Source organism: Pleurodeles waltl, chromosome 12 (genome assembly GCF_031143425.1).
Source record: "Pleurodeles waltl isolate 20211129_DDA chromosome 12, aPleWal1.hap1.20221129, whole genome shotgun sequence".
Lineage (NCBI taxonomy): Eukaryota > Metazoa > Chordata > Amphibia > Caudata > Salamandridae > Pleurodeles > Pleurodeles waltl.
The window spans coordinates 41407316-41430211 of record NC_090451.1 but is presented as its reverse complement, the minus strand read 5'-3'; the positions used below and the strand labels follow the sequence as shown (position 1 = coordinate 41430211).

The window sequence follows — 22896 nt, the reverse complement described above, 5'->3', positions numbered from 1 at the left end:
GAAACTGTAAAGAACTCAAGAAGACATCCACGTATTTCCTACTCTTCACTGCCTCTGCTCAGTCATCTACTACTCACATCTGGGTGTGACCATCCAATTATAAAGATGTCCTCACTTTCCATCCAGGCCAGCATGCATACTGACCGTTCCTCTGGCAGAAGAATTCAGCCTCTACAGTCAGTCTATCTGCTCTTCACTGCATTGGTCTTTCACAGGGGCCTGTCCTTGCTTTACCTCATGCAAGGAACTCAGAGCACATTTCTTTCCCTGCCGTGAGCAGCATAGTCAGAAGGATAACTTCTATGGCAGCAGGTAGCGTACCAGTGTCGCATAGTACTGCAGTGCAAATAACACTGCTTCCCAAGAGGGGACCTTGACGAGTCAGATGTCCAGATAAAGGTACACCAGCACTAAAAGCAATGTAGATATGTCTCCAATACGTACCAACTCTCATCACATTTGTGAGAACATCTGAGATGTCATTATGAGGTCAAAGGACAGGATTTTGAATTAAAATGTCTGCCTGTAAACAGGAGTAAAATCCAATACATTCATTTCTTGAAAAAGAACTCCTTCAATTGCATACTGTAGGAAGCTGGCCCTTTATGTGGTATGTAAATACCATGTAAAGAGTCCAGGTATTCCCTAGTGAGTGGACAGGGCTTGATATGCAATCCCAAAGTACTATATTTAGGGGTAGTGTGGTTGAGCAGCTTTAGGCTTAACACAGAGTGCAAGACATCTACAAATACACACAATAGTCAATAAATGAGACACAAAACTCAAAAAGGAGATCCACACCAATTTATAAAAATAGCAAGTATCTTTATATATGTTTAGTCATCAGAAAAACATCGTTCAGGTAAGTGCATTTTTAATTAGGAATTCTTTTCACTTTAAAAAGTGGACAGGTAGAGTTCAGCAACTTAAAAGACCAATCTCTGAGAGTTAAGGTGAGTAGTGGGTAAGGTCCAAGGCAGCACCAGCAGTACACCCTCAGCAGCACGGGGCAGCCGGGTGCAGAGTGCAAAACAGCATTGGGTGCCCAATGTGTTCCTATGGAGATTGGTCACTGTGAAGAGAGGCTGCAGGCTCTGGCCTGGAGGACTGTTGGGCTGAACCGACAGCAGGGCTCAGGCCTCACAATGCTCCTTTGGTCCTCTTCTCCATGGCTCAGGGGCGACAGGTGCAGAGGTATCTTTAGGTGTCCGGTTTCCTTACCGGAGCAGTCGCGGTAGAGTGGGCTGCGTGCAGAGGCTGCTGGCGTCATCTGGAAGTCCAGGAAGGGTGTAACCACGATGAACGCAGACTCTGGAGCGCAGGGGAACCTTGTTGGTACTGGTGGGCCACTTCAATTCAGGCTGGAGGCGGCAAGTGCAGTGGTTCGCATTTCAAAGGCAGCAGCCATTTGAAGATTGCCACCTTAGGAAAGCGAATCAGCAGGCCATCCTGTGGGAGGGCGTGTTCACCTTCTTTCCGGACAGGCTTTAGATCTCGGCCTCCTGAGAGCAGAAGGCTCTCACCCTGACCGGTCAGAACTGTGTCTCTGGTGGCAGGCTTGCAGAAACCAGTCAGCAAGCACGCCAAAGGCTTCAGGAGGCACCTCTAAGGTGCTCTCTAGGTGCATATATTGTTAAATCCAACACTGGCATCAGTGTGGGCTCACCAATACGAGATGTTTGATACCAAACATCCCTATCTTCTGTGAAGCCATCATGTAGCTGGGGAACTGTGACTGACCAGTGTTCAGCACATGCATTTAAAATGGCTTCCCTGGACACTTACTGAGTCTGAGAATTGGCAAAGTCAAAGCAGGGGTGTAGGAAGTTGGCTCTGTATGCACTATTTCAAAGTAAGGAATAGTATGCACAGAGTCCAAGGGTTCCCCTTAGAGGTAAGATAGTGGCAAAAAGAGATAATACTAATGCTCTATTTTGTGGTAGTGTGGTCAAGCAGTAGGCTTATCAAAGGAGTAGTGTTAAGCATTTGTTGTACATACACACAGGCAATAAATGAGGAACACACACTCAGAGACAATTCCAGGCCAATAGGTTTTGTTATAGAAAAATATATTTTCTTAGTTTATTTTAAGAACCACAGGTTAAAATTCTACATGTAATATCTAATTTGAAAGGTATTGCAGGTAAGTACTTTAGGAACTTTGAATCATTACATTAGCATGTATACTTTTTACATAAAACACAATAAGCTGTTTTAAAAGTGGACACTTAGTGCAATTTTCACAGTTCCTGGGGGAGGTAAGTTTTTGTTAGTTTTGTCAGGTAAGTAAATCACTTACAAGTCTCAGGTTTGGGTCCAAGGTAGCCCACCGTTGGGGGTTCAGAGCAACCCCAAAGTTACCACACCAGCAGCTCAGGGCCGGTCAGGTGCAGAGGTCAAAGAGGTGCCCAAAACGCATAGGCTTCAATGGAGAGAAGGGGGTGCCCCGGTTCCGGTCTGCCAGCAGGTAAGTACCCGCGTCTTCGGAGGGCAGACCAGGGGGGTTTTGTAGGGCACCGGGGGGGACACAAGTTCACACAAAAAGTACACCCTCAGCGGCACTAGGGCGGCCGGGTGCAGTGTAGAAACAAGCGTCGGGTTTTCAATGTAAATCAATGAGAGATCAAGGGATCTCTTCAGCGTTGCAGGCAGGCAAGGGGGGGGCTCCTCGGGGTAGCCACCACCTGGGCAAGGGAGAGGGCCTCCTGGGGGTCACTCCTGCACAGGAGTTCCGTTCCTTTAGGTGCTGGGGGCTGCGGGTGCAGGGTCTTTTCCAGCCGTCGGGAAATGGAGTTTCAGGCAGTCGCGGTCAGGGGGAGCCTCGGGATTCCCTCTGCAGGCGTCGCTGTGGGGGCTCAGGGGGGACAACTTTGGTTACTCACGGTCTCAGAGTCGCCGGAGGGTCCTCCCTGAGGTGTTGGTTCTCCACCAGTCGAGTCGGGGTCGCCGGGTGCAGTGTTGCAAGTCTCACGCTTCTTGCGGGGATTTGCAGGGGTCTTTAAATCTGCTCCTCTGTAACAAAGTTGCAGTTCTTTTGGAGCAGTGCTGCTGTCCTCGGGAGTTTCTTGTCTTTCTTGAAGCAGGGCAGTCCTCAGAGGATTCAGAGGTCGCTGGTCCCTTGGAAAGCGTCACTGGAGCAGGTTTCTTTGGAAGGCAGGAGACAGGCCGGTAAGTCTGGGGCCAAACAGTTGGTGTCTTCTGTTCTTCCTCTGCAGGGGTTTTTCAGCTCAGCAGTCCTCTTCTTCTTGTAGTTTCAGGAATCTAAATTCTTAGGTTCAGGGAAGCCCTTAAATACTAAATTTAAGGGCGTGTTTAGGTCTGGGGGGTTAGTAGCCAATGGCTACTAGCCCTGAGGGTGGGTACACCCTCTTTGTGCCTCCTCCCAAGGGGAGGGGGTCACATTCCTATCCCTATTGGGGGAATCCTCCTTCTACAAGATGGAGGATTTCTAAAAGTCAGAGTCACCTCAGCTCAGGACACCTTAGGGGCTGTCCTGACTGGCCAGTGACTCCTCCTTGTTTTTCTCATTATCTCTCCTGGACTTGCCGCCAAAAGTGGGGGCTGTGTCCAGGGGGCGGGCATCTCCACTAGCTGGAGTGCCCTGGGGCATTGTAACACGAAGCTTGAGCCTTTGAAGCTCACTGCTAGGTGTTACAGTTCCTGCAGGGGGGAGGTGTGAAGCACCTCCACCCAGAGCAGGCTTTGTTTCTGTCCTCAGAGAGCACAAAGGCTCTCACCGCATGAGGTCAGACACTCGTCTCTCAGCAGCAGGCTGGCACAGACCAGTCAGTCCTGCACTGAACAATTGGGTAAAATACAGGGGGTATCTCTAAGATGCCCTCTGTGTGCATTTTTTAATAAATCCAACACTGGCATCAGTGTGGGTTTATTATTCTGAGAAGTTTGATACTAAACTTCCCAGTATTCAGTGTAGCCATTATGGAGTTGTGGAGTTCGTTTTTGACAGACTCCCAGCCCATATACTCTTATGGCTACCCTGCACTTACAATGTCTAAGGTTTTGCTTAGACACTGTAGGGGCATAGTGCTCATGCACATATGCCCTCACCCTGTGGTATAGTGCACCCTGCCTTAGGGCTGTAAGGCCTGCTAGAGGGGTGACTTACCTATGCCACAGGCAGTGTGAGGTTGGCATGGCACCCCGAGGGGAGTGCCATGTCGACTTAGTCATTTTCTCCCCACCAGCACACACAAGCTGGCAAGCAGTGTGTCTGTGCTGAGTGAGGGGTCCCTAGGGTGGCATAAGACATGCTGCAGCCCATAGAGACCTTCCCTGGCATCAGGGCCCTTGGTACCAGGGTACCAGTTACAAGGGACTTACTTAGGTGCCAGGGTTGTGCCAATTGTGGAAACAATGGTACATTTTAGGTGAAAGAACACTGGTGCTGGGGCCTGGTTAGCAGGGTCCCAGCACACTTCTCAGTCAAGTCAGCATCAGTATCAGGCAAAAAGTGGGGGGTAACTGCAACAGGGAGCCATTTCTTTACAAGGGGCATACCTGCTCTTGTAGATATGCCCTCACATGTAATATAATGCACTCTGCCTTAGGGCTGTAAGGCCTGCTGTAGTGGTGATTTACATATACTGCATGCAGTGTTAGGGGACATGGCACACAGGTCGTGTGCTAAGTTGTGTTTTTACTTTTATCTGCAGCAAGACATGCACGCTGCAATGGCAGGCTGTCGTGCTTGGTGAGGGGTACCTTAGTGTGGCACAATTCGCACTGCGCCCGTTAGGGCCCCTTTTAGCACCTCAGGCAATTGGTACCAGGGGTACCATTCACTAGGGACTTGCAGAGGGTGCTAAAGGATTTGCCAATTTGACAATTTTGGGGGAAAGAGCCCTGACACTGAGGACCTGGTTGGCAGAGACCCAGTGCACTCAGTTAAAGTTGCATCAAATACCAGGAATAAAGTGTGGTGGTAATGCAACAAAGAACCCAGTTTCCTACACATACTGTAGGAAGTTGGCTCTGTATGTGCTATTTCAAAGTAAGGAATAGCATGCACAGAGTCCAAGGGTTCCCCTTAGAGGTAAAATAGTGGTAAAAAGAGATAATACTAATGCTCTATTTTGTGGTAGTGTGGTCGAGCAGTAGGCTTATCCAAGGAGTAGTGTTAAGCATTTGTTGTACATACACATAGACAATAAATGAGGTACACACACTCAGAGACAAATCCAGCCAATAGGTTTTGTATAGAAAAATATCTTTTCTTAGTTTATTTTAAGAACCACAGGTTCAAATTTAACATGTAATATCTTGTTTGAAAGGTATTGCAGGTAAGTACATTAGGAACTTTGAATCATTTCAATTGCATGTATACTTTTCAAGTTATTCACAAATAGCTATTTCAAAAGTGGACACTTAGGGCAATTTTCACAGTTCCTGGGGGAGGTAAGTTTTTGTTAGTTTTACCAGGTAAGTAAGACACTTACAGGGTTCAGTTCTTGGTCCAAGGTAGCCCACCGTTGGGGGTTCAGAGCAACCCCAAAGTTACCACACCAGCAGCTCAGGGCCGGTCGGGTGCAGAGTTCAAAGTGGTGCCCAAAACGCATAGGCTTCAATGGAGAGAAGGGGGTGCCCCGGTTCCAGTCTGCCAGCAGGTAAGTACCCGCGTCTTCGGAGGGCAGACCAGGGGGGTTTTGTAGGGCACCGGGGGGGACACAAGCCCACACAGAAATTTCACCCTCAGCGGCGCGGGGGCGGCCGGGTGCAGTGTTAGAACAAGCGTCGGGTTCGCAATAGAAGTCAATGAGAGATCAAGGGATCTCTTCAGCGCTGCAGGCAGGCAAGGGGGGGCTTCCTTGGGGAAACCTCCACTTGGGCAAGGGAGAGGGACTCCTGGGGGTCACTTCTGCAGTGAAAGTCCGGTCCTTCAGGTCCTGGGGGCTGCGGGTGCAGGGTCTTTTCCAGGCGTCGGGACTTAGGTTTCAGAGAGTCGCGGTCAGGGGAAGCCTCGGGATTCCCTCTGCAGGCGGCGCTGTGGGGGCTCAGGGGGGACAGGTTTTGGTACTCACAGTCGTAGAGTAGTCCGGGGGTCCTCCCTGAGGTGTTGGTTCTCCACCAGCCGAGTCGGGGTCGCCGGGTGCAGTGTTGCAAGTCTCACGCTTCTTGCGGGGAGATTTGCAGGGTTCTTTAAAGTTGCTCCTTTGGATAAAGTTGCAGTCTTTTTGGAGCAGGTCCGCTGTCCTCGGGAGTTTCTTGTCGTCGTCGAAGCAGGGCAGTCCTCAGAGGAGTCAGAGGTCGCTGGTCCCTTTGGAAGGCGTCGCTGGAGCAGAGTTCTTTGGAAGGCAGGAGACAGGCCGGTGAGTTTCTGGAGCCAAGGCAGTTGTTGTCTTCTGGTCTTCCTCTGCAGGGGTTTCAGCTAGGCAGTCCTTCTTGTTGTTGCAGGAATCTAGTTTCTAGGTTCAGGGAGAGCCCTTAAATACTAAATTTAAGGGCGTGTTTAGGTCTGGGGGGTTAGTAGCCAATGGCTACTAGCCCTGAGGGTGGGTACACCCTCTTTGTGCCTCCTCCCAAGGGGAGGGGGCCACATTCCTATCCCTATTGGGGGAATCCTCCTTCTTCAAGATGGAGGATTTCTAAAAGTCAGAGACACCTCAGCTCAGGACACCTTAGGGGCTGTCCTGACTGGCCAGTGACTCCTCCTTGTTTTTCTCATTATCTCTCCTGGACTTGCCGCCAAAAGTGGGGGCTGGGTCCAGGAGGCGGGCATCTCCACTAGCTGGAGTGCCCTGGGGCATTGTAACACGAAGCTTGAGCCTTTGAAGCTCACTGCTAGGTGTTACAGTTCCTGCAGGGGGGAGGTGTGAAGCACCTCCACCCAGAGCAGGCTTTGTTTCTGTCCTCAGAGAGCACAAAGGCTCTCACCGCATGAGGTCAGACACTCGTCTCTCAGCAGCAGGCTGGCACAGACCAGTCAGTCCTGCACTGAACAATTGGGTAAAATACAGGGGGTATCTCTAAGATGCCCTCTGTGTGCATTTTTTAATAAATCCAACACTGGCATCAGTGTGGGTTTATTATTCTGAGAAGTTTGATACTAAACTTCCCAGTATTCAGTGTAGCCATTATGGAGCTGTGGAGTTCGTTTTTGACAGACTCCCAGCCCATATACTCTTAGGGCTACCCTGCACTTACAATGTCTAAGGTTTTGCTTAGACACTGTAGGGGCATAGTGCTCATGCACATATGCCCTCACCTGTGGTATAGTGCACCCTGCCTTAGGGCTGTAAGGCCTACTAGAGGGGTGACTTACCTATGCCACAGGCAGTGGGAGGTTGGCATGGCACCCTGAGGGGAGTGCCATGTCGACTTAGTCATTTTCTCCCCATCAGCACACACAAGCTGGCAAGCAGTGTGTCTGTGCTGAGTGAGGGGTCCCTAGGGTGGCATAAGACATGCTGCAGCCCTTAGAGACCTTCCCTGGCATCAGGGCCCTTGGTACCAGGGGTACCAGTTACAAGGGACTTACCTAGGTGCCAGGGTTGTGCCAATTGTGGAAACAATGGTACATTTTAGGTGAAAGAACACTGGTGCTGGGGCCTGGTTAGCAGGGTCCCAGCACACTTCTCAGTCAAGTCAGCATCAGTATCAGGCAAAAAGTGGGGGGTAACTGCAACAGGGAGCCATTTCTTTACACATACGTTAGGTCATTTCACATGCTGTATGTCCCTGAATTTAGCAGTGGAGGGACGGTAGAACAGAAAGTCCAGAACTGGAGCTTTATTGCTTTTTCTTTACTATTAGTAGGACCCACTGGTCCAAGGTCAGCTCTTCCCATATCCGTGTTATTAACTCAGCTTTCTTAAAGCCACACAGACTGTTGTTGCCAAAGCTTGGGCCACTTGATTTATTTTGACTCTCCTCTATAAGTGAAACAGTTTGCGTCCCTGGCAGTCTCCCAAAAACATAATGCCCATCATACTTAAGACACAAATCGGAAGGCATTAATTAATATAAAAGTGTTCAGAAATAGCCAAAATCCCCAAACCCTTTGTAGATCTACATGCACTTCTACAATTCTCTCAATGAATGCCAATTTGCCACCAAACAATTTCTTTACATCAAGCAGCACGTCCCAGATTTTAAAATGTAAGTCCAAGGAAACCCTTACAACCAGAGAAAAGATGTGTTAATCCTCCTAATTATGAGTCAACAAAGTAATGCTGGTATTGTGCCACGTTACTGGTGTATTCAGATCTTAGTGCCAGTGACTACATCACCAAGAAAATATTGTACTCAAAGTCTCTTCTGTTGAACTCTATCTGTCAGAATGGTTCTAAATGCATTATTTATGCACCTGGCACTAACTGCAGGAAAGGTTCAATCAGCATAAGCCACTTTTTCCTCCACAGTGTACATCAAGTCACAGGAAGATATAAAGGGTTTCTCAGCCCAAGGACCCTTACGTAAAAATGTTGTAACTTTGTCCAAGGATGTTCATAGATGATCTCAACTCCAAAATGGAAGATGCACTCCTCAGGACAACAATCTATTATTGTGGTCATAAGCAGGAGAGGTCAGCACTATCGAATTCCTCATTCTACCTGGATGGGACCTCAAGTACTTGCGGGATGAATTTCCTGGTAAGTTACATTCACCTCATTACTTTCTTTTCCCTCCACTCTCTATTGTTCAGTGTAATGATAATTTGATTTTAAAAAAGGGCACACACCATTGTCAAAATCATCCTTGGAGGCTGACGAGTTATCTCGAGGATAAGGCAGAAACTTTAGACTTGACTTAGGCTTGTTCATTTAAGGCGGCGCCGAGGTGTCGGAAAAAGGATGCCGTTAACTCCACAAAGAGCATCACAAGATTGTGCTACACTATGAAGCCTGAGACTCAGACAAGAACTAGTCAGTGGAAAGCATGTGCAACGTTGCAGAACTCTAATGACTCAGTGCTTCAGACTCAAACCCAAAGAAAACACCCATTTGAGCCACTGTGGAAAATAATCCTTCTCTGAAAGACCCTAAGGGTCCCACTGAGGGTGCTGAATGCAGGCTGGACCGGATACTCCCAAGTACATGCACCAAGTGCTGCAGTCTGAAGCTACTCAACAAACTGCTCCAAGACAGGCACTGGCTTCCCCATAGTGTGTATGATAGGGGAACCAGTTGTCCTATTCTATTCAAAGGAATAGCTAAGCCCAGAATAGGACCACAACTCAATCAAAGTCCCTGACTAAATCCTTTTATTTTTACTTGCCATTGCCTTCTGCCTCACCTTACCCCTCCACACCTTCCCCAACCATCTTTTCAAAGGAGGGATTGCAACCTTCTGCCCACTGGGGACAAATTCAGAGCTACTACATTTCTCACTCAAGCGCACCTTGTCTCCGAGGTCATGATGAGGAGAACATCACACATTTCCAGCTGTTGTGACCAATACCTAAGCACCACATAAAGCTGTCATTAGTGTTAGTTTTAAAAATCATGTTTTGGGTCTTACTGCAACTCTTAAACCTCGTGTATGCTTATCCATAGTAGCTGTAAAATTGCAAGACAAAAGGCTATATAATTTGGACTTGTGCGCTCTGGAATCACTAGGAAAGCCTTTCAGTATACACCAGAGTATATTTGCCCGAGTTTTGAATAGGGAATTCAAGTGGTATGGGAAGAGCGCTGCCATTTATGAGCTTGGTGTTGAATGCCCACCAGTGAGATCCCAAAGAGGCTGCACCTAGACCAAAAATAATTGGTAGGGAAGATTTCTAGGGACACAGCCAATACTCTAAATATAAAGGGTCAGAAGAGAGTAATCCGAGACTGCATTGCCATTAAAAAGAGGGAGTACAGGAATCGGTACATCTCAAGAGCAGGTCCTGAGTCTAGCAAAGACCAACACCACCAAATTATTGCCACAATCACCGGCCAAAACAAAAGCGTTCAAATGGTTATTCCTCGAGATTATATTCCATTATAGTTTAGTTCATCTGTACCAGTTCAGACAGGAAAAACATATACAAATCTGTATTTCATTTCTTATTAAAAACAACACTTATTGCTAAAAGAAAACAGCACACAAATGTTACTGCAAACCGATCTTGACCCCAAAAATTACTTTCTACTAGAAATTAAAGGCAACAACTCCTCTGAAAGGAAACTCAAGCAACCCCAAATGCTGCTCAGCACTATCTGACCTCTTTAGTGAAGTAGCACAGTAAGCTCGAAACCGCCCTAATACTGCTACTTAAGGAGGTTCATTTAGCACGAAAGTGGTGGTTAGAAATGCCTCTATCAATCCAAAAAATAAGAAATGACTCTGGGGCATTCTTTTCCACTGCAGTTTAGCCTGTGTATGTCATAACAATGAGGAACAAGCCAAATGCCAATCAGTGGCATCTCCCTAATGGGGCAGTAAGCCATACGAAAAAGACTATGCCCTCTCGTCATATGCACAAAGCACTGAAGAATAAAACAGTTAAAATGGCATTTAAACCGCACCCCAATTTTTCAGAAACCATGCAATGAAGAAGTGTATCATACTAAATTCCATAAGTAAAGATTGAATCAGCATATATTGGCGAGCCATGCGATAACCTTCTGAAATGATAGCAGTGCAGCCATGAAAAAGCCAAGTGGATGCAGTCAAGAGAAGTATTTCATACACATTTTCAGAAAGTGAAAACAAAAAGCTTCATTGTGTTGCCTACTTACGAAAAATTTGGATTGTTTGACAGCTTTTCCGCATTGAATGTATCCATTCCAAGCCCCAGCTCCACAACAAATCGGGCCAGTTTCTCTATGGAAACCTTGGTTTTTTCATCAACTGCAGTTAACAAAAACACACGGTCACCTTTGGAATTTAGCTCAATTTCTCATTAGAAAACATATTACAACTTAGAATATTCTAGCATTTTTTGTAATTTCATGAGCAAATATAACAACATCTGTGCATGTTTCGCACACTTGTGTTGACTATGGAGAGCAAACAAAGGAATCAGGCCGACATTCCCAATGCATCAACTCTTTTCAGTTTACAAATCAGATCAAAGACGTACCTGTTCTTTAATTGTTCTTTTACAATCAAATGCATTAGGTACATAAAGCCGACATACAAGGTACCTATGTGATGCGGTTCTAGGTAAAACATTTGAGCAAGAAGATACTGATTCCAGACCTGGCAAGCGTTATGAAATAAGAAAACACAGATTAACAGCAATTCAAGTTTTTTAAAGAAAGGGATGTCAAATGCCCCTCATGTAGTGTGAATGAGTTCTGTCATTGTATTAAAAGCAGGGTCTTATTTCAATCCTAGAAGAGGCATAAACTAGAACTGATATTACTGCAACAAACTCACATGACTGACGCGTACTGTTCTCCGCTGATCCATGGCTGTTAACAGGGCTGAGCATGCAGGAGAGCATCACAAGGAATGGCAATTCTTTACAAAAAATCATCCCCCTGCAAGCTCCATTATGATACAACATGGCAGTACTTATTGGTGGTGACTGAAATTAACTGGAGTATTAAAAATGCAAGACCCCCTCCACTACCTCTGAAGGTTTCTCTGCTATTCAGACAGCTATGCTTACTTATCAATCTAATCTTTAGGGTACGATTTCAACAATCTGATGAATCCAGTGACAGAAATACAGATACGAAACATGGGCGAGGATGGTGGGCAATGGTCTAAATCACTGTGGAAGGGCGGTGGATGTTGGGTGGTGGATGTTGGGCGGTGGATGTTTCAGGCACTCATACGGAGCAGAACCCAAGACTGAGAGGGCTACACATTAAATATTAGGTGCATTTACCGGAAACAGATCAAGAATAATATATGGTAAAGGATGAGCTGCGGATAATCTCTGATCATTCATAGTCACAATTATTGATTAGGTTTTGCGGGCCCAAACTTCAGCAAAATTTCAACCTCTTTAAAATGTTAAACCAAACTTACTGAAATAGTTGGAGCTCATGAAAAAATTGAAATCTTGTGCTTTTGGAAAAACAAGTTGACAGTAGAAAGGCTGTATGATAAACTTATGATAATGCTTAGCTTAGGAGAAAAAGCCATGGCAAGAAGATAAATAGTAAGGGGCTCAGTTTAAGCCTCGCGTCAGGAGAGCAACAGTAGCATCAGAGTAGCTACGAGACCATAAAACTGCAAGCAATAAAACAGAGTTTAGATGCCGGTGCTTTTATAAAAGTGATGGTATGGTTACACATAAACGTGGTATTTCTACTTCGGGAGGAGGAACATCAAAAGGCACACTGTGGTTGTTATTTTGTCAAAATTCATTCTCCTAAAAATATCTTTGAGGAGCATTCAGTTTAACAGATGCCACCTTTAATAAATTATCAGTTATTACATCGTTTCTATTTTGCAAGCAAATGTCCGAGTTCTTTGTTTCTAAAGTACTATAGATCAGAGACCCCATTAGCAATACAATGAATCAGGTACCTCCCTACACCAGTGCAGTAGGTACAACTCAACTTTGTAGAAGTTAGAATTTCTCTGTCAAAATAAGAAGTGTACCTAATAAATTTAACAGGGCCACTTTTCTTTCTTTATGTATTTTAAAGAAACCAGATTCCATTAAGACAGACATGGCCAATTATTGGCCCACTTTTAGGTCTTGCCAAAGACAGTGTATGTGCTGATGCCTGTGAGACATTTTGTTTACTTACAGAGGGCTTACAGCACACCCAATGCTTACTAGTGGCTGGTTTCACTCTCACTCCCCCTTCCTTAGTTCTCCTTGATCAGTTCACACCAGCCTCATTTCCACTTCATGTGTTTCTCCCTCCCCTGGAGCATGGCCCAAGCACTGCTACCTTACCCCGTTGGTATCCTTCCACTGCTTGTCAAACTTTGGAGGTATTCTTATTTCTTTTAGTTACAGCAGTGTATTTGGTTACAGGCCGTAATAGTTGCAGCTTGCCCTGTTGTTGCTTTGCAGACTCCCTCATGACACCCACCCCCTCCCCCAATGTTACCACTTGGCCATAGTTTCCTTGGCTCATCCCTCCCATGTTTTTGCTTTGCTCCATTTCCATCACCCATGTTGTCGTTTTGCCATGTCCCCTCCAGCGTTACAGCTTTACCCTATCCTCACTGCTCCTTCCTCATTGCTGCGTTGTTCCATTTCTCCCCAACCCCGTCACGCATTGTTGCTTTGAACCAAGGCACCTGACACCCAGCGTGTCACTGGAGCAAGGACGCCTGGAGCCTCTTAGCTGCCACAAAGCTGGCAAAGCATACTGTTGCTCTGGGACAAGGTAAGAGCTGCCAACTTCAGGGTTGACATAGGTGACATCAGCTCCAAGTTTGTTGTTGATATTTACATGGCACCCATCACAAACTGAATTTTGATTTGACCCTTTTATCATGAGTGTTACTATCCTGCTACCATCAACGTCAAGATTTGCATAGTTGGCCATTTCCAGGATGAAACTCGACTGACAGATTTCTGCACCCTGTTCTGGACCCTCCTGGAAGAAGCTGTTTTTCTGAGATGCTTCTGCAGAGCAGTGGCATAATCTAAGTGTTGCCCGTTTCACAACTTTTTCCCACCTCGTAGTAAAGCCTTTGGCAGAGTGGGTAAGGAGGAACTCAATCTTGATGGGATATGAATGGCTAAACATTGAATTCTGCCAGCACAAAACCATAGAAGGCCATTCTTCAAAAGCGGTCTCGGCCTTAACAACTGAGAACATTGAGCAGAGAGTGAGAAATACCCTTCTAGTTCACGCAAAGTGAGCAGGACATAACAGTTTTTCACACTAACAGTCTACTGACTTGTGTTAGTTCTGAAGCTTGAGATTCAAGCTATGCACTCTTAAACTAATTGAGCTACCCACTCACTAATGAGTGTACAAGCACAGTCTTTGTTAAAGTATTACGGTCCATAATGCATGCTGTCGTTAGCTAACATTTTAATCCCTTTAGTACTTGTGACTTTTACGTCCCCAAACTACCTCTGTGGTGTGGAGAACATACATTTCCAATCCCCACACTATGGGCAGGAAATCCCTTTGTTGTTCTTACCAGAGATATTCCCTTTTGTAGACCCACATTTGGCTGCTGGAGAAGTTTCTTGCCCACTCCATCCTCCCTGATTAAGCTAAGGACAGCCCTTCCCCAGTGTTTAGCCATTTGTGTTGGTGTTTACAACTTGCTAGTACATTAAGTACAGCAAAATGTAGCTGTAGGAAAGTACCATCTTGCCTGGCATGTTACCCCCATTTTTCACTGTATATATGTTGTTTTAGTTGTATGTTTCACTGGGACCCTGTTCACCAGGGCCCCAGTGCTCATAAGTGTGCCTGAATGTGTTACCTGTGTAGTGACTAACTGTCTCACTGAGGCTCTGCTAATCAGAACCTCAGTGGTTATGCTCTCTCATTTCTTTCCAAATTGTCACTAACAGGCTAGTGACCAATTTTACCAATTTACATTGGCTTACTGGAACACCCTTATAATTCCCTAGTATATGGTACTGAGGTACCCAGGGTATTGGGGTTCCAGGAGATCCATATGGGCTGCAGCATTTCTTTTGCCACCCATAGGGAGCTCTGACAATTCTTACACAGGCCTGCCACTGCAGCCTGAGTGAAATAACGTCCACGTTATTTCACAGCCATTTTACACTGCACTTAAGTAACTTATAAGTCACCTATATGTCTAACCTTTACCTGGTAAAGGTTAGGTGCAAATTTACTTAGTGTGAGGGCACCCTGGCACTAGCCAAGGTGCCCCCACATTGTTCAGGGCCAATTCCCTGAACTTTGTGAGTGCGGGGACACCATTACACGTGTGCACTACATATAGGTCACTACCTATGTGTAGCTTCACAATGGTAACTCCGAATATGGCCATGTAACATGTCTAAGATCATGGAATTGCCCCCTCTATGCCATCCTGCCATTGTTGGCACAATTCCATGACCCCAGTGGTCTGTAGCACAGACCCTGGTACTGCCAAACTGCCTTTCCTGGGGTTTCACTGCAGCTGCTGCTGCTGCCAACCCCTCAGACAGGTTTCTGCCCTCCTGGGGTCAAGCCAGGCTTGTCCCAGGATGGCAGAACAAAGGACTTCCTCTGAGAGAGGGTGTTACACCCTCTCCCTTTGGAAAATGGTGTGAAGGCAGGGGAGGAGTAGCCTCCCCCAGCCTCTGGAAATGCTTTCTTGGGCACAGATGTGCCCAATTCTGCATAAGCCAGTCTACACCGGTTCAGGGGACCCCTTAGCCCTGCTCTGGCGCGAAACTGGACAAAGGAAAGGGGAGTGACCACTCCCCTGACCTGCACCTCCCCTGGGAGGTGTCCAGAGCTCCTCCAGTGTGCTCCAGACCTCTGCCATCTTGGAAACAGAGGTGCTGCTGGCACACTGAACTGCTCTGAGTGGCCAGTGCCACCAGGTGACGTCAGAGACTCCTTCTGATAGGCTCCTTCAGGTGTTAGTAGCCTATCCTCTCTCCTAAGTAGCCAAACCCTCTTTTCTGGCTATTTAGGGTCTCTGTCTCTGGGGAAACTTTAGATAACGAGTGCAAGAGCTCATCCGAGTTCCTCTGCATCTCGCTCTTCACCTTCTGCCAAGGAATCGACTGCTGACCGCGCTGGAAGCCTGCAAACCTGCAACATAGTAGCAAAGACGACTACTGCAACTCTGGAACGCTGATCCTGCCGCCTTCTCGACTGTTTTCCTGGTGGTGCATGCTGTGGGGGTAGTCTGCCTCCTCTCTGCACTAGAAGCTCCGAAGAAGTCTCCCGTGGGTCGACGGAATCTTCCCCCTGCAACCCCAGGCACCAAAAAGCTGTATTACCGGTCCCTTGGGTCTCCTCTCAGCACGACGAGCGAGGTCCCTCGAATCCAGCAACTCTGTCCAAGTGACTCCCACAGTCCAGTGACTCTTCAGTCCAAGTTTGGTGGAGGTAAGTCCTTGCCTCACCTCGCTAAACTGCATTGCTGGGAACAGCGACTTTTGCAGCTACTCCGGCCCCTGTGCACTTCCGGCAGAAATCCTTTGTGCACAGCCAAGCCTGGCTCCACGGCACTCTAACCTGCATTGCACGACTTTCTAAGTTGGTCTCCGGCGACGTGGGACTCCTTTGTGTAACTTCGGGTGAGCACCGTTTCACGCATCCTCGTAGTGCCTGTTTCTGGCACTTCTCCGGGTGCTACCTGCTGCTGAGAGGGCTCCTTGTCTTGCTCGACGTCCCCTCTACCTCCTGGTCCAATTTGCGACCTCCTAGTCCCTCCTGGGCCACAGCAGCGTCCAAAAACACTAACCGCACGATTTGCAGCTAGCAAGGCTTGTTGGCGTTCTTTCGGCGGGAAAACACTTCTGCACGACTCTCCACGGCGAGAGGGATCCGTCCACCAAAGGGGAAGTCTCTAGCCCTTTTCGTTCCTGCAGAAACCTCAGCTTCTTCTGTCCAGTAGAAGCTTCTTTGCATCCACAGCTGGCATTTCCTGGGCATATGCCCATCTCCGACTTACTTGTGACTTTTGGACTTGGTCCCCTTGTTCCACAGGTACCCTAGATTGGAAATCCATCGTTGTTGCATTGTTGGTTTGTGTCTTTCCTGCATTATTCCTCTATCACGACTTCTTTGTCCTTAGGGGAACTTTAGTGCACTTTGCACTCACTTTTCAGGGTCTTGGGGAGGGCTAATTTTCTAACTCTCACTATTTTCTAATAGTCCCAGCGACCCTCTACAGGGTCACATAGGTTTGGGGTCCATTCGTGGTTCGCATTCCACTTTTGGAGTATATGGTTTGTGTTGCCCCTATCCCTATGTGTCCCCATTGCATCCTATTGTAACTATACATTGTTTGCACTGTTTTCTAAGACTATACTGCATATTTTTGCTATTGTGTATATATATCTTGTGTATATTTCCTATCCTCTCACTGAGGGTACACTCTAAGATACTTTGGCATATTGTCATAAAAATAAAGTACCTTTATTTTTAGTATAACTGTGTATTGTGTTTTCTTATGATATTGTGCAAGTGACACTTGTGGTACTGTAGTAGCTTCACACGTCTCCTAGTTCAGCCTAAGCTGCTCTGCTAAGCTACCATTATCTATCAGCCTAAGCTGCTAGACACCCTATACACTAATAAGGGATAACTGGGCCTGGTGCAAGGTGCAAGTACCCCTTGGTACTCACTACAAGCCAGTCCAGCCTCCTACAGTAGCTCACTTGGTAAATACAATCTAGTCGCTCATATCTTGCATCTTACAAGCAGTTCAAGAGCTACACCATTTATAACTGGGATAACACTTTGATTTGAGAAACAAAAAACAAAGGCAGAAAAGCAAAAAGTAACATCACTAGGAGAGCTATTAGGGTAGCACCTTAAACGCTAATCCACTACATAACTCTAATTGCAAACATTTTTTATGATGCTGGCCTTTGCCTGGAGTTGATGAGCTCTCATGAAAGATTCTGTTTGGTTTGCTGATTAAGTGTTGACACAAGAGGCAGAGGTGCTATTATATCACCCGAGCCGTGGGTCACATCTAATTGTGTGCTGGTGGAATTCAAAAGTAACAAATGGGTGTATCTTCAAAGCTTCCTAATATTCTTAGTAGCTTTGTTTTAACCACAGTGAATTACACCAATCCTGCTCCACCGACTCCTCAATGGGAAAAAGTGTAAATACCCCTATGACTTTGGGGCAGAGGGAAAGAGTGGCAGCTGGCAGGTAAACTGTTTAACAGGTCAAAGATTTGAAGGCCTCCTAGCTTACAGGTATGAGGCAGGTATTACAGGGCTAATAAAGACAATAATGAAATGATGCCACCCGGCAGCTAGGATTTTCAGGCAACCGGTTTAGGAATGTGCTATGAACAATGCTTAGAGAGTATCCTGTATTCATTTAAACTATTTTAAAAGATGAGGTTATTGTATTGATATTTCTTACTTGCATGATTTTTTTTTTTTTAAAGCACAGAGTAAATGCTAATCGTTAAAAAAAAATACTGCATTTATTTGTGCACTGGTTTTGTGGGTACAGGGTGGGGTCCTCTTTTATTTAACATTCAAGTGTTTTCTTACAGGTTTGCTGGAATCCAAGAATGCCTAACTCTGGTAAGTGTATCTCTGGGAAAGGGGAGGGATACACGTCTATTTCCTTTTCCCTGCAATTGCCATCGTTTCTAAAAGTGGCTAAAGAAATCACAGAGGTGTGAACTCCAAAGCATTGGGGTTTTGACAACAAATCTTAATGTATTCACAAATATTCACTTATTTTTGAGGTGGGTACAAAACACTATTATTGTAAGCTTTTTTGTTTTCATAGTACCCCCTTCCTTGGCCTGACAATAGTTTGCACAGAAATACAGATTTGAGAGCCAAGCTGTCAGCGTGGGACCCATGGGACATATTGTTTGGGGTCAAGGGCAACAGGTTTTCATGTTTATTGTGTCCTTGGGAGTGGTAGGCCAAACCCCCTACAGCAAAAACCCTGTGGCTGCCAGTTTACAGAGAAGGGAACTGTCTGCAGTTGAGGTAATATGTGTCCATATGTTCATGCTGTTCCAACTTGTATTTATGGCTCATTAATGATAAGCCTTCATTATATGGGTGAGCTCTGTAAATAAATGTTTTAAGGTCACACTGCAGGTGTGCGCACATTTAAAAAGTTTAACAATATGAGGCTAAGTATAATGCTCTCTGATTAGATGCAAATGTTTGCAGAAGCTTGAGTGGTGATTCTTGTCCTTCCAAATAAAATGTTGAGAAAAAATTCAAGTAGGAAAAAAAACGTTTCGCTACTATGAAACTTTAGGTACTATTTCTTTGAAGAGTCATTTAGTAAAATGTGTTGATGTCTGCTAGTACTTCCAAAAAAATATTCCTAATGGAAAATCAGTGTAACCATTTTCAACACGATTATGGGAAGCATGAAAATAAACAAGCACTGGCAAAGCCAACCGATCAGACGTTTTTTGTGAGTCTTTTGGTTTCATCAATGCATGTATTGTTTTGACATGGCTTTTGTAACACTTTAGTGTTGTGGGAGCTGCTAGGCCGTCACCATAGTAATAAACACTGGTTTGGTCTCAAATAGCAAACATTGCCACCAGTGGCGTAACAAAGGCCCCATACCCTACCCCCAATCAGCAATCCACCTGCCCTGAGTGAGTCTGGAGGAGGGACCGTTCCATGTTCTTTGCAGTGGGGCCCCTCCAGTTTTGTTACACCACTGATTGCCACAGTAGTTCCTGGCACTGAACAAAACTACTTTGTGTGCCAAAATGCTCCTTGAGGAAGAGCAGAATGTGATCACTCACAGTAAAGCCAGCTGATAGAGAGAGAAATAGAAGTTTAATAAAAACAAAATGTCTTTGATAATGCCAGACCTAATTAGGGACCCAATTCTTAAAGAAAGTCACAAAAGTGCACCTATATATATATATCTTTGAATTAATGGCTTTCATGAATTTACAGAAGTAGATCAGGAAATTGTACTCCTAGAAAATATTTGTGAAATGTATTTTAGCACGTGGAAATTAGCTCATGTGAAAATCTATTGAGAGTTTAAAAGTTCACTTCCCCCCCGCAACCACTTTTTTCCCAGCCCTGGAAGAACTTCTACTATTGTCAGGAGTAAATTTCCAACCTTTCTCATTATGGGAAAAGATTAGAGAAAAGCTAATGAAAATCCTTAAAACGTGCAAGTTAGTAGGTTTGCAGACTCAAAGGCATTCCAGCCCTGGAACAATTACTTACTGCTTCTTCCAGCCCCAGAATGTAGATCTGTGGAAAGGTGGCAACATAAGGAAACTGCTGCAGTACGGATTTAAATTACAAGTAATCAAGCCCTACTATAGTAGCAGCCCTGGCATGATCAGAAAGGCTATTATCAGGGCTCTTACATAATGATATTGCTGTCATAATTTGTTGTAGCACTACATGGCACCAAAGGGACGATTTCTTTTTTTTTACAGGACAAGTAGATTTAAGAAGCAACCTGTCCTTGGACAAGTAGATATTTTATTAAATAAAACACCCCTCAAATTAGATAAATGTACATAATTATATTCAGGTGTAAGGCCACCCGGACTCTAAAACGCACTGGATTTATTGAGCAAGAAAAACCTGGAACCTGGGGATAGATGGAAGTTTCTTAAACACTACCCTGTTAATTGGATTTGCAGGCGGTCTCTTGAACTATGCCCCATGCATTCTTCTGCACTACATGTTAAGTCAATATTGCGTTGTTTCAAACAATGTCAAAGACTATATTGAATAGGGCAAGTCTGGAAACTACAAATGTTAATCATTATAATTCTCTCCTGTGTAAGACGTTCCAAAAAAGGACTGAAAGGGGGCTGGGATGGAAGAGGTAGTAAAAGTGACTCACCATTTTGTGTAGGGAACTGTACATCCCATTTCGTCCGTCTCAAGCCTTGCGTTCTCTGGAAGGGGGTGTCTTCCTTTGACAGTATGACCTTGTCTTGTACAGAGAGAGGTGTGGCTGCCACTTGCATACTCGATTTCTCCTCAGCCTTCAGGATTTCAGCTGACCCACGTTTTTTCTCAGAAGAATGACTGGCCCGTTCTTCCGTGCGGCTCACCTGATTGTCTCTGCACTCTGAGCGACTACTGGAAGCTTCATTCTTTTTGTTTGCGGGGCCGACAGCTTGTCGGCTGTATGAATGCACTGGAGAAGGATTATCTTTTTTGTAATCTCTATCTTTCATCAATGAGTGGCTGTCAGAACTATGTCTTTTACTCTTGCTGGGACAGACAGATCGTCCATGGTCAGCATTTCTACTAGAAGAGGTGTCTTTTTTAGAGTGGCAGGAGGATGACACAGGACTGCTTTTGGAGGTGGGTTGTCCTGGTGAGACAGCATCTTTACGGGAGCTCAAGCTAGATGACAAAGATTTAATGTTGGCAGCTTCTTTGGACCTCTCAGTTGGGCTTACTAAAGTAGAATGTCCTTCTTTAAAACCGGAGCCCTTAAGCATGTAAAGGTTTTCACAGGCATGCTCTTTGTTATGTGGAACACCTGTCTTGCAACTCTGGGGATGTGGTTCTGATGGACCTGTTGACAAAAGGCAAACACAGAACATTCTTAGTAGGAAGGAAGCTACACAAAAAGGCAAGAAATCCCTACCACAGAGTGAAATCGAAAACTGAATACTGTACACTAAATATTCACTGTAGGGCAAGGGCATGCCACAGAGGTTGACAATGTATGACATCTTGGACATACGTATTGGCTTTCTTGTGCAGTAAGCAGAACTGGACATGGGGATCAAATAACAAGCATGACGCTCTAACTCTGGAACCATTTGCCATGTTGGTATCATGACATTTAAACATGTGAAATGCACAGAAAATGCAAGAATCAGCACAAATATATTCAATGTTTAAACTAAAGCGAAGCCGATTATGTTCCCAAATGGAAGAGCATTTTCTGATGAAAGAGCAATTGGAAATACTGCCTTTCTCCTCAGTGGGAGGTCAGCATGCTCCTAAACATCGTCTTGGGCCCTGCCTTTCTTAATATTGTTACACTCCAACAGGTCAGCTGTCCTGAAATGAGCAGCTGCCAACATCTGAAAATGTGCAACTTCTGGTTTGCGAGTGAAAACCACTTACCTTTTATGCCCGAAAGGGGCTTGGCAGTACTTTGTATGTCAGTAGGCTTGATTGGGGGTCCCCTGTATTTCCCAACAAGGTCGAGCATCAAGTCCTTGAAAACGTCGTACGGAATAAAGTCCATTTTTCACCTAAAGCAAGAAACAAATAGAGTTTGTTTTTATAGTTATGGTACTAATATTTATGTAGCACTGAAAGACTATTCTTCTTTACATATCGACTGATCATGTGTAATGTTTTTTAACCTCAAAGGAGAAGGTGCTGGGCACATGTCCTTATCTACAGCAGAATTGGTGGTCAGTAATCAGCACAATACCGCCGTCATCTGGGGGGCGATGATCTAAGTCGAAACCAGCATCAGAAAAATTGGTGGTTTCCGTGTGGGGATAAAATGTTAGCAGTCAAAAGCTTCAGAAAAAAATATGGAATCAAAGTCCATATCTAACAGATAACACAAAATAATAGCAGCTAGATCATTTTGTTGGTATGACTCAAGTGAGACGCCTTTCCAGGAGAAACGTGTAGAAGGCATTACCTTGTTAACATCTTTTTTCAAACTCTAGATTTTATGTGTAGAGAGGCTCATCGTAGACACTTGGACAAAAGACTGCTCTTACCACAGTTATAGACAGGAAAAAGAGGAACACTGTCCACTAAGAGGGCACAGTCTGACTGTGAACACTTGATGGTGCCTTTTGTTCAATTTATAAAGCATTGAAACAATGAGGCTTCAAAGCCCTATTGATGGAGAAGTAGGAATATTCTTGTAGGAAAATGCCACTTTTGGCATGGCCGCCCCCCCATTTTTTGCCTAGTGTTGATGCCAGCTTTGATTGGAAGTGTGCTGGGACCCTGCTAACCAGGCCCCAGCACCAGTGTTCTTTCCCTAAAACTGTACCTTTGTTTCCACAATTGGCACAGCTCTGGCACACAGTTAAGTCCCTTGCAAAAGGTACCCCTGGTACCAAGGACCCTGTGGCCAGGAAAGGTCCCTTAGGGCTGCAGCATGTATTATGCCACCCTAAGGGACCCCTCACTCAGTGCATGCACACTGCTTTGCAGCTTGTGTGTGCTGGTGGGTAGAAAAAACAAAGTCGACATGGCACTCCCCTCAGAGTGCCATGCCCACAAACCACTGCCTGTGGCATAGGTAAGTCAGGTAAGTCACCCCTCTAGCAGGCCTTACAGCCCTATACCACAAGTGAGGGCATAGCTGCATGAGCACTATGCCCCTACAGTGTCTAAGTCAATTCTTAGACATTTTAGGTGCAGGGTAGCCATACTGAGTATATGGTCTG

The 22896-nt window shown here is 45.5% G+C and overlaps 1 protein-coding gene across 2 annotated transcripts in view; it reads right to left on the bottom strand.

Annotated features, from left to right (window-relative positions):
- LOC138267477 (uncharacterized) overlaps window positions 1-22896 on the bottom strand; it is a 229616-nt gene that overhangs the window by 199616 nt on the left and 7104 nt on the right. For both annotated transcript variants that reach the window (XM_069216446.1, XM_069216445.1), the window contains exons 2-4: window positions 21599-21729; window positions 20352-21038; window positions 10686-10797 (exon numbers count right to left, since the gene is read on the bottom strand). In XM_069216446.1, coding sequence (XP_069072547.1) covers window positions 10686-10797; window positions 20352-21038; window positions 21599-21722 — 923 coding nt within the window. In that variant the 5' untranslated portion in view covers window positions 21723-21729. The remainder of the gene's footprint in view (window positions 1-10685; window positions 10798-20351; window positions 21039-21598; window positions 21730-22896) is intronic.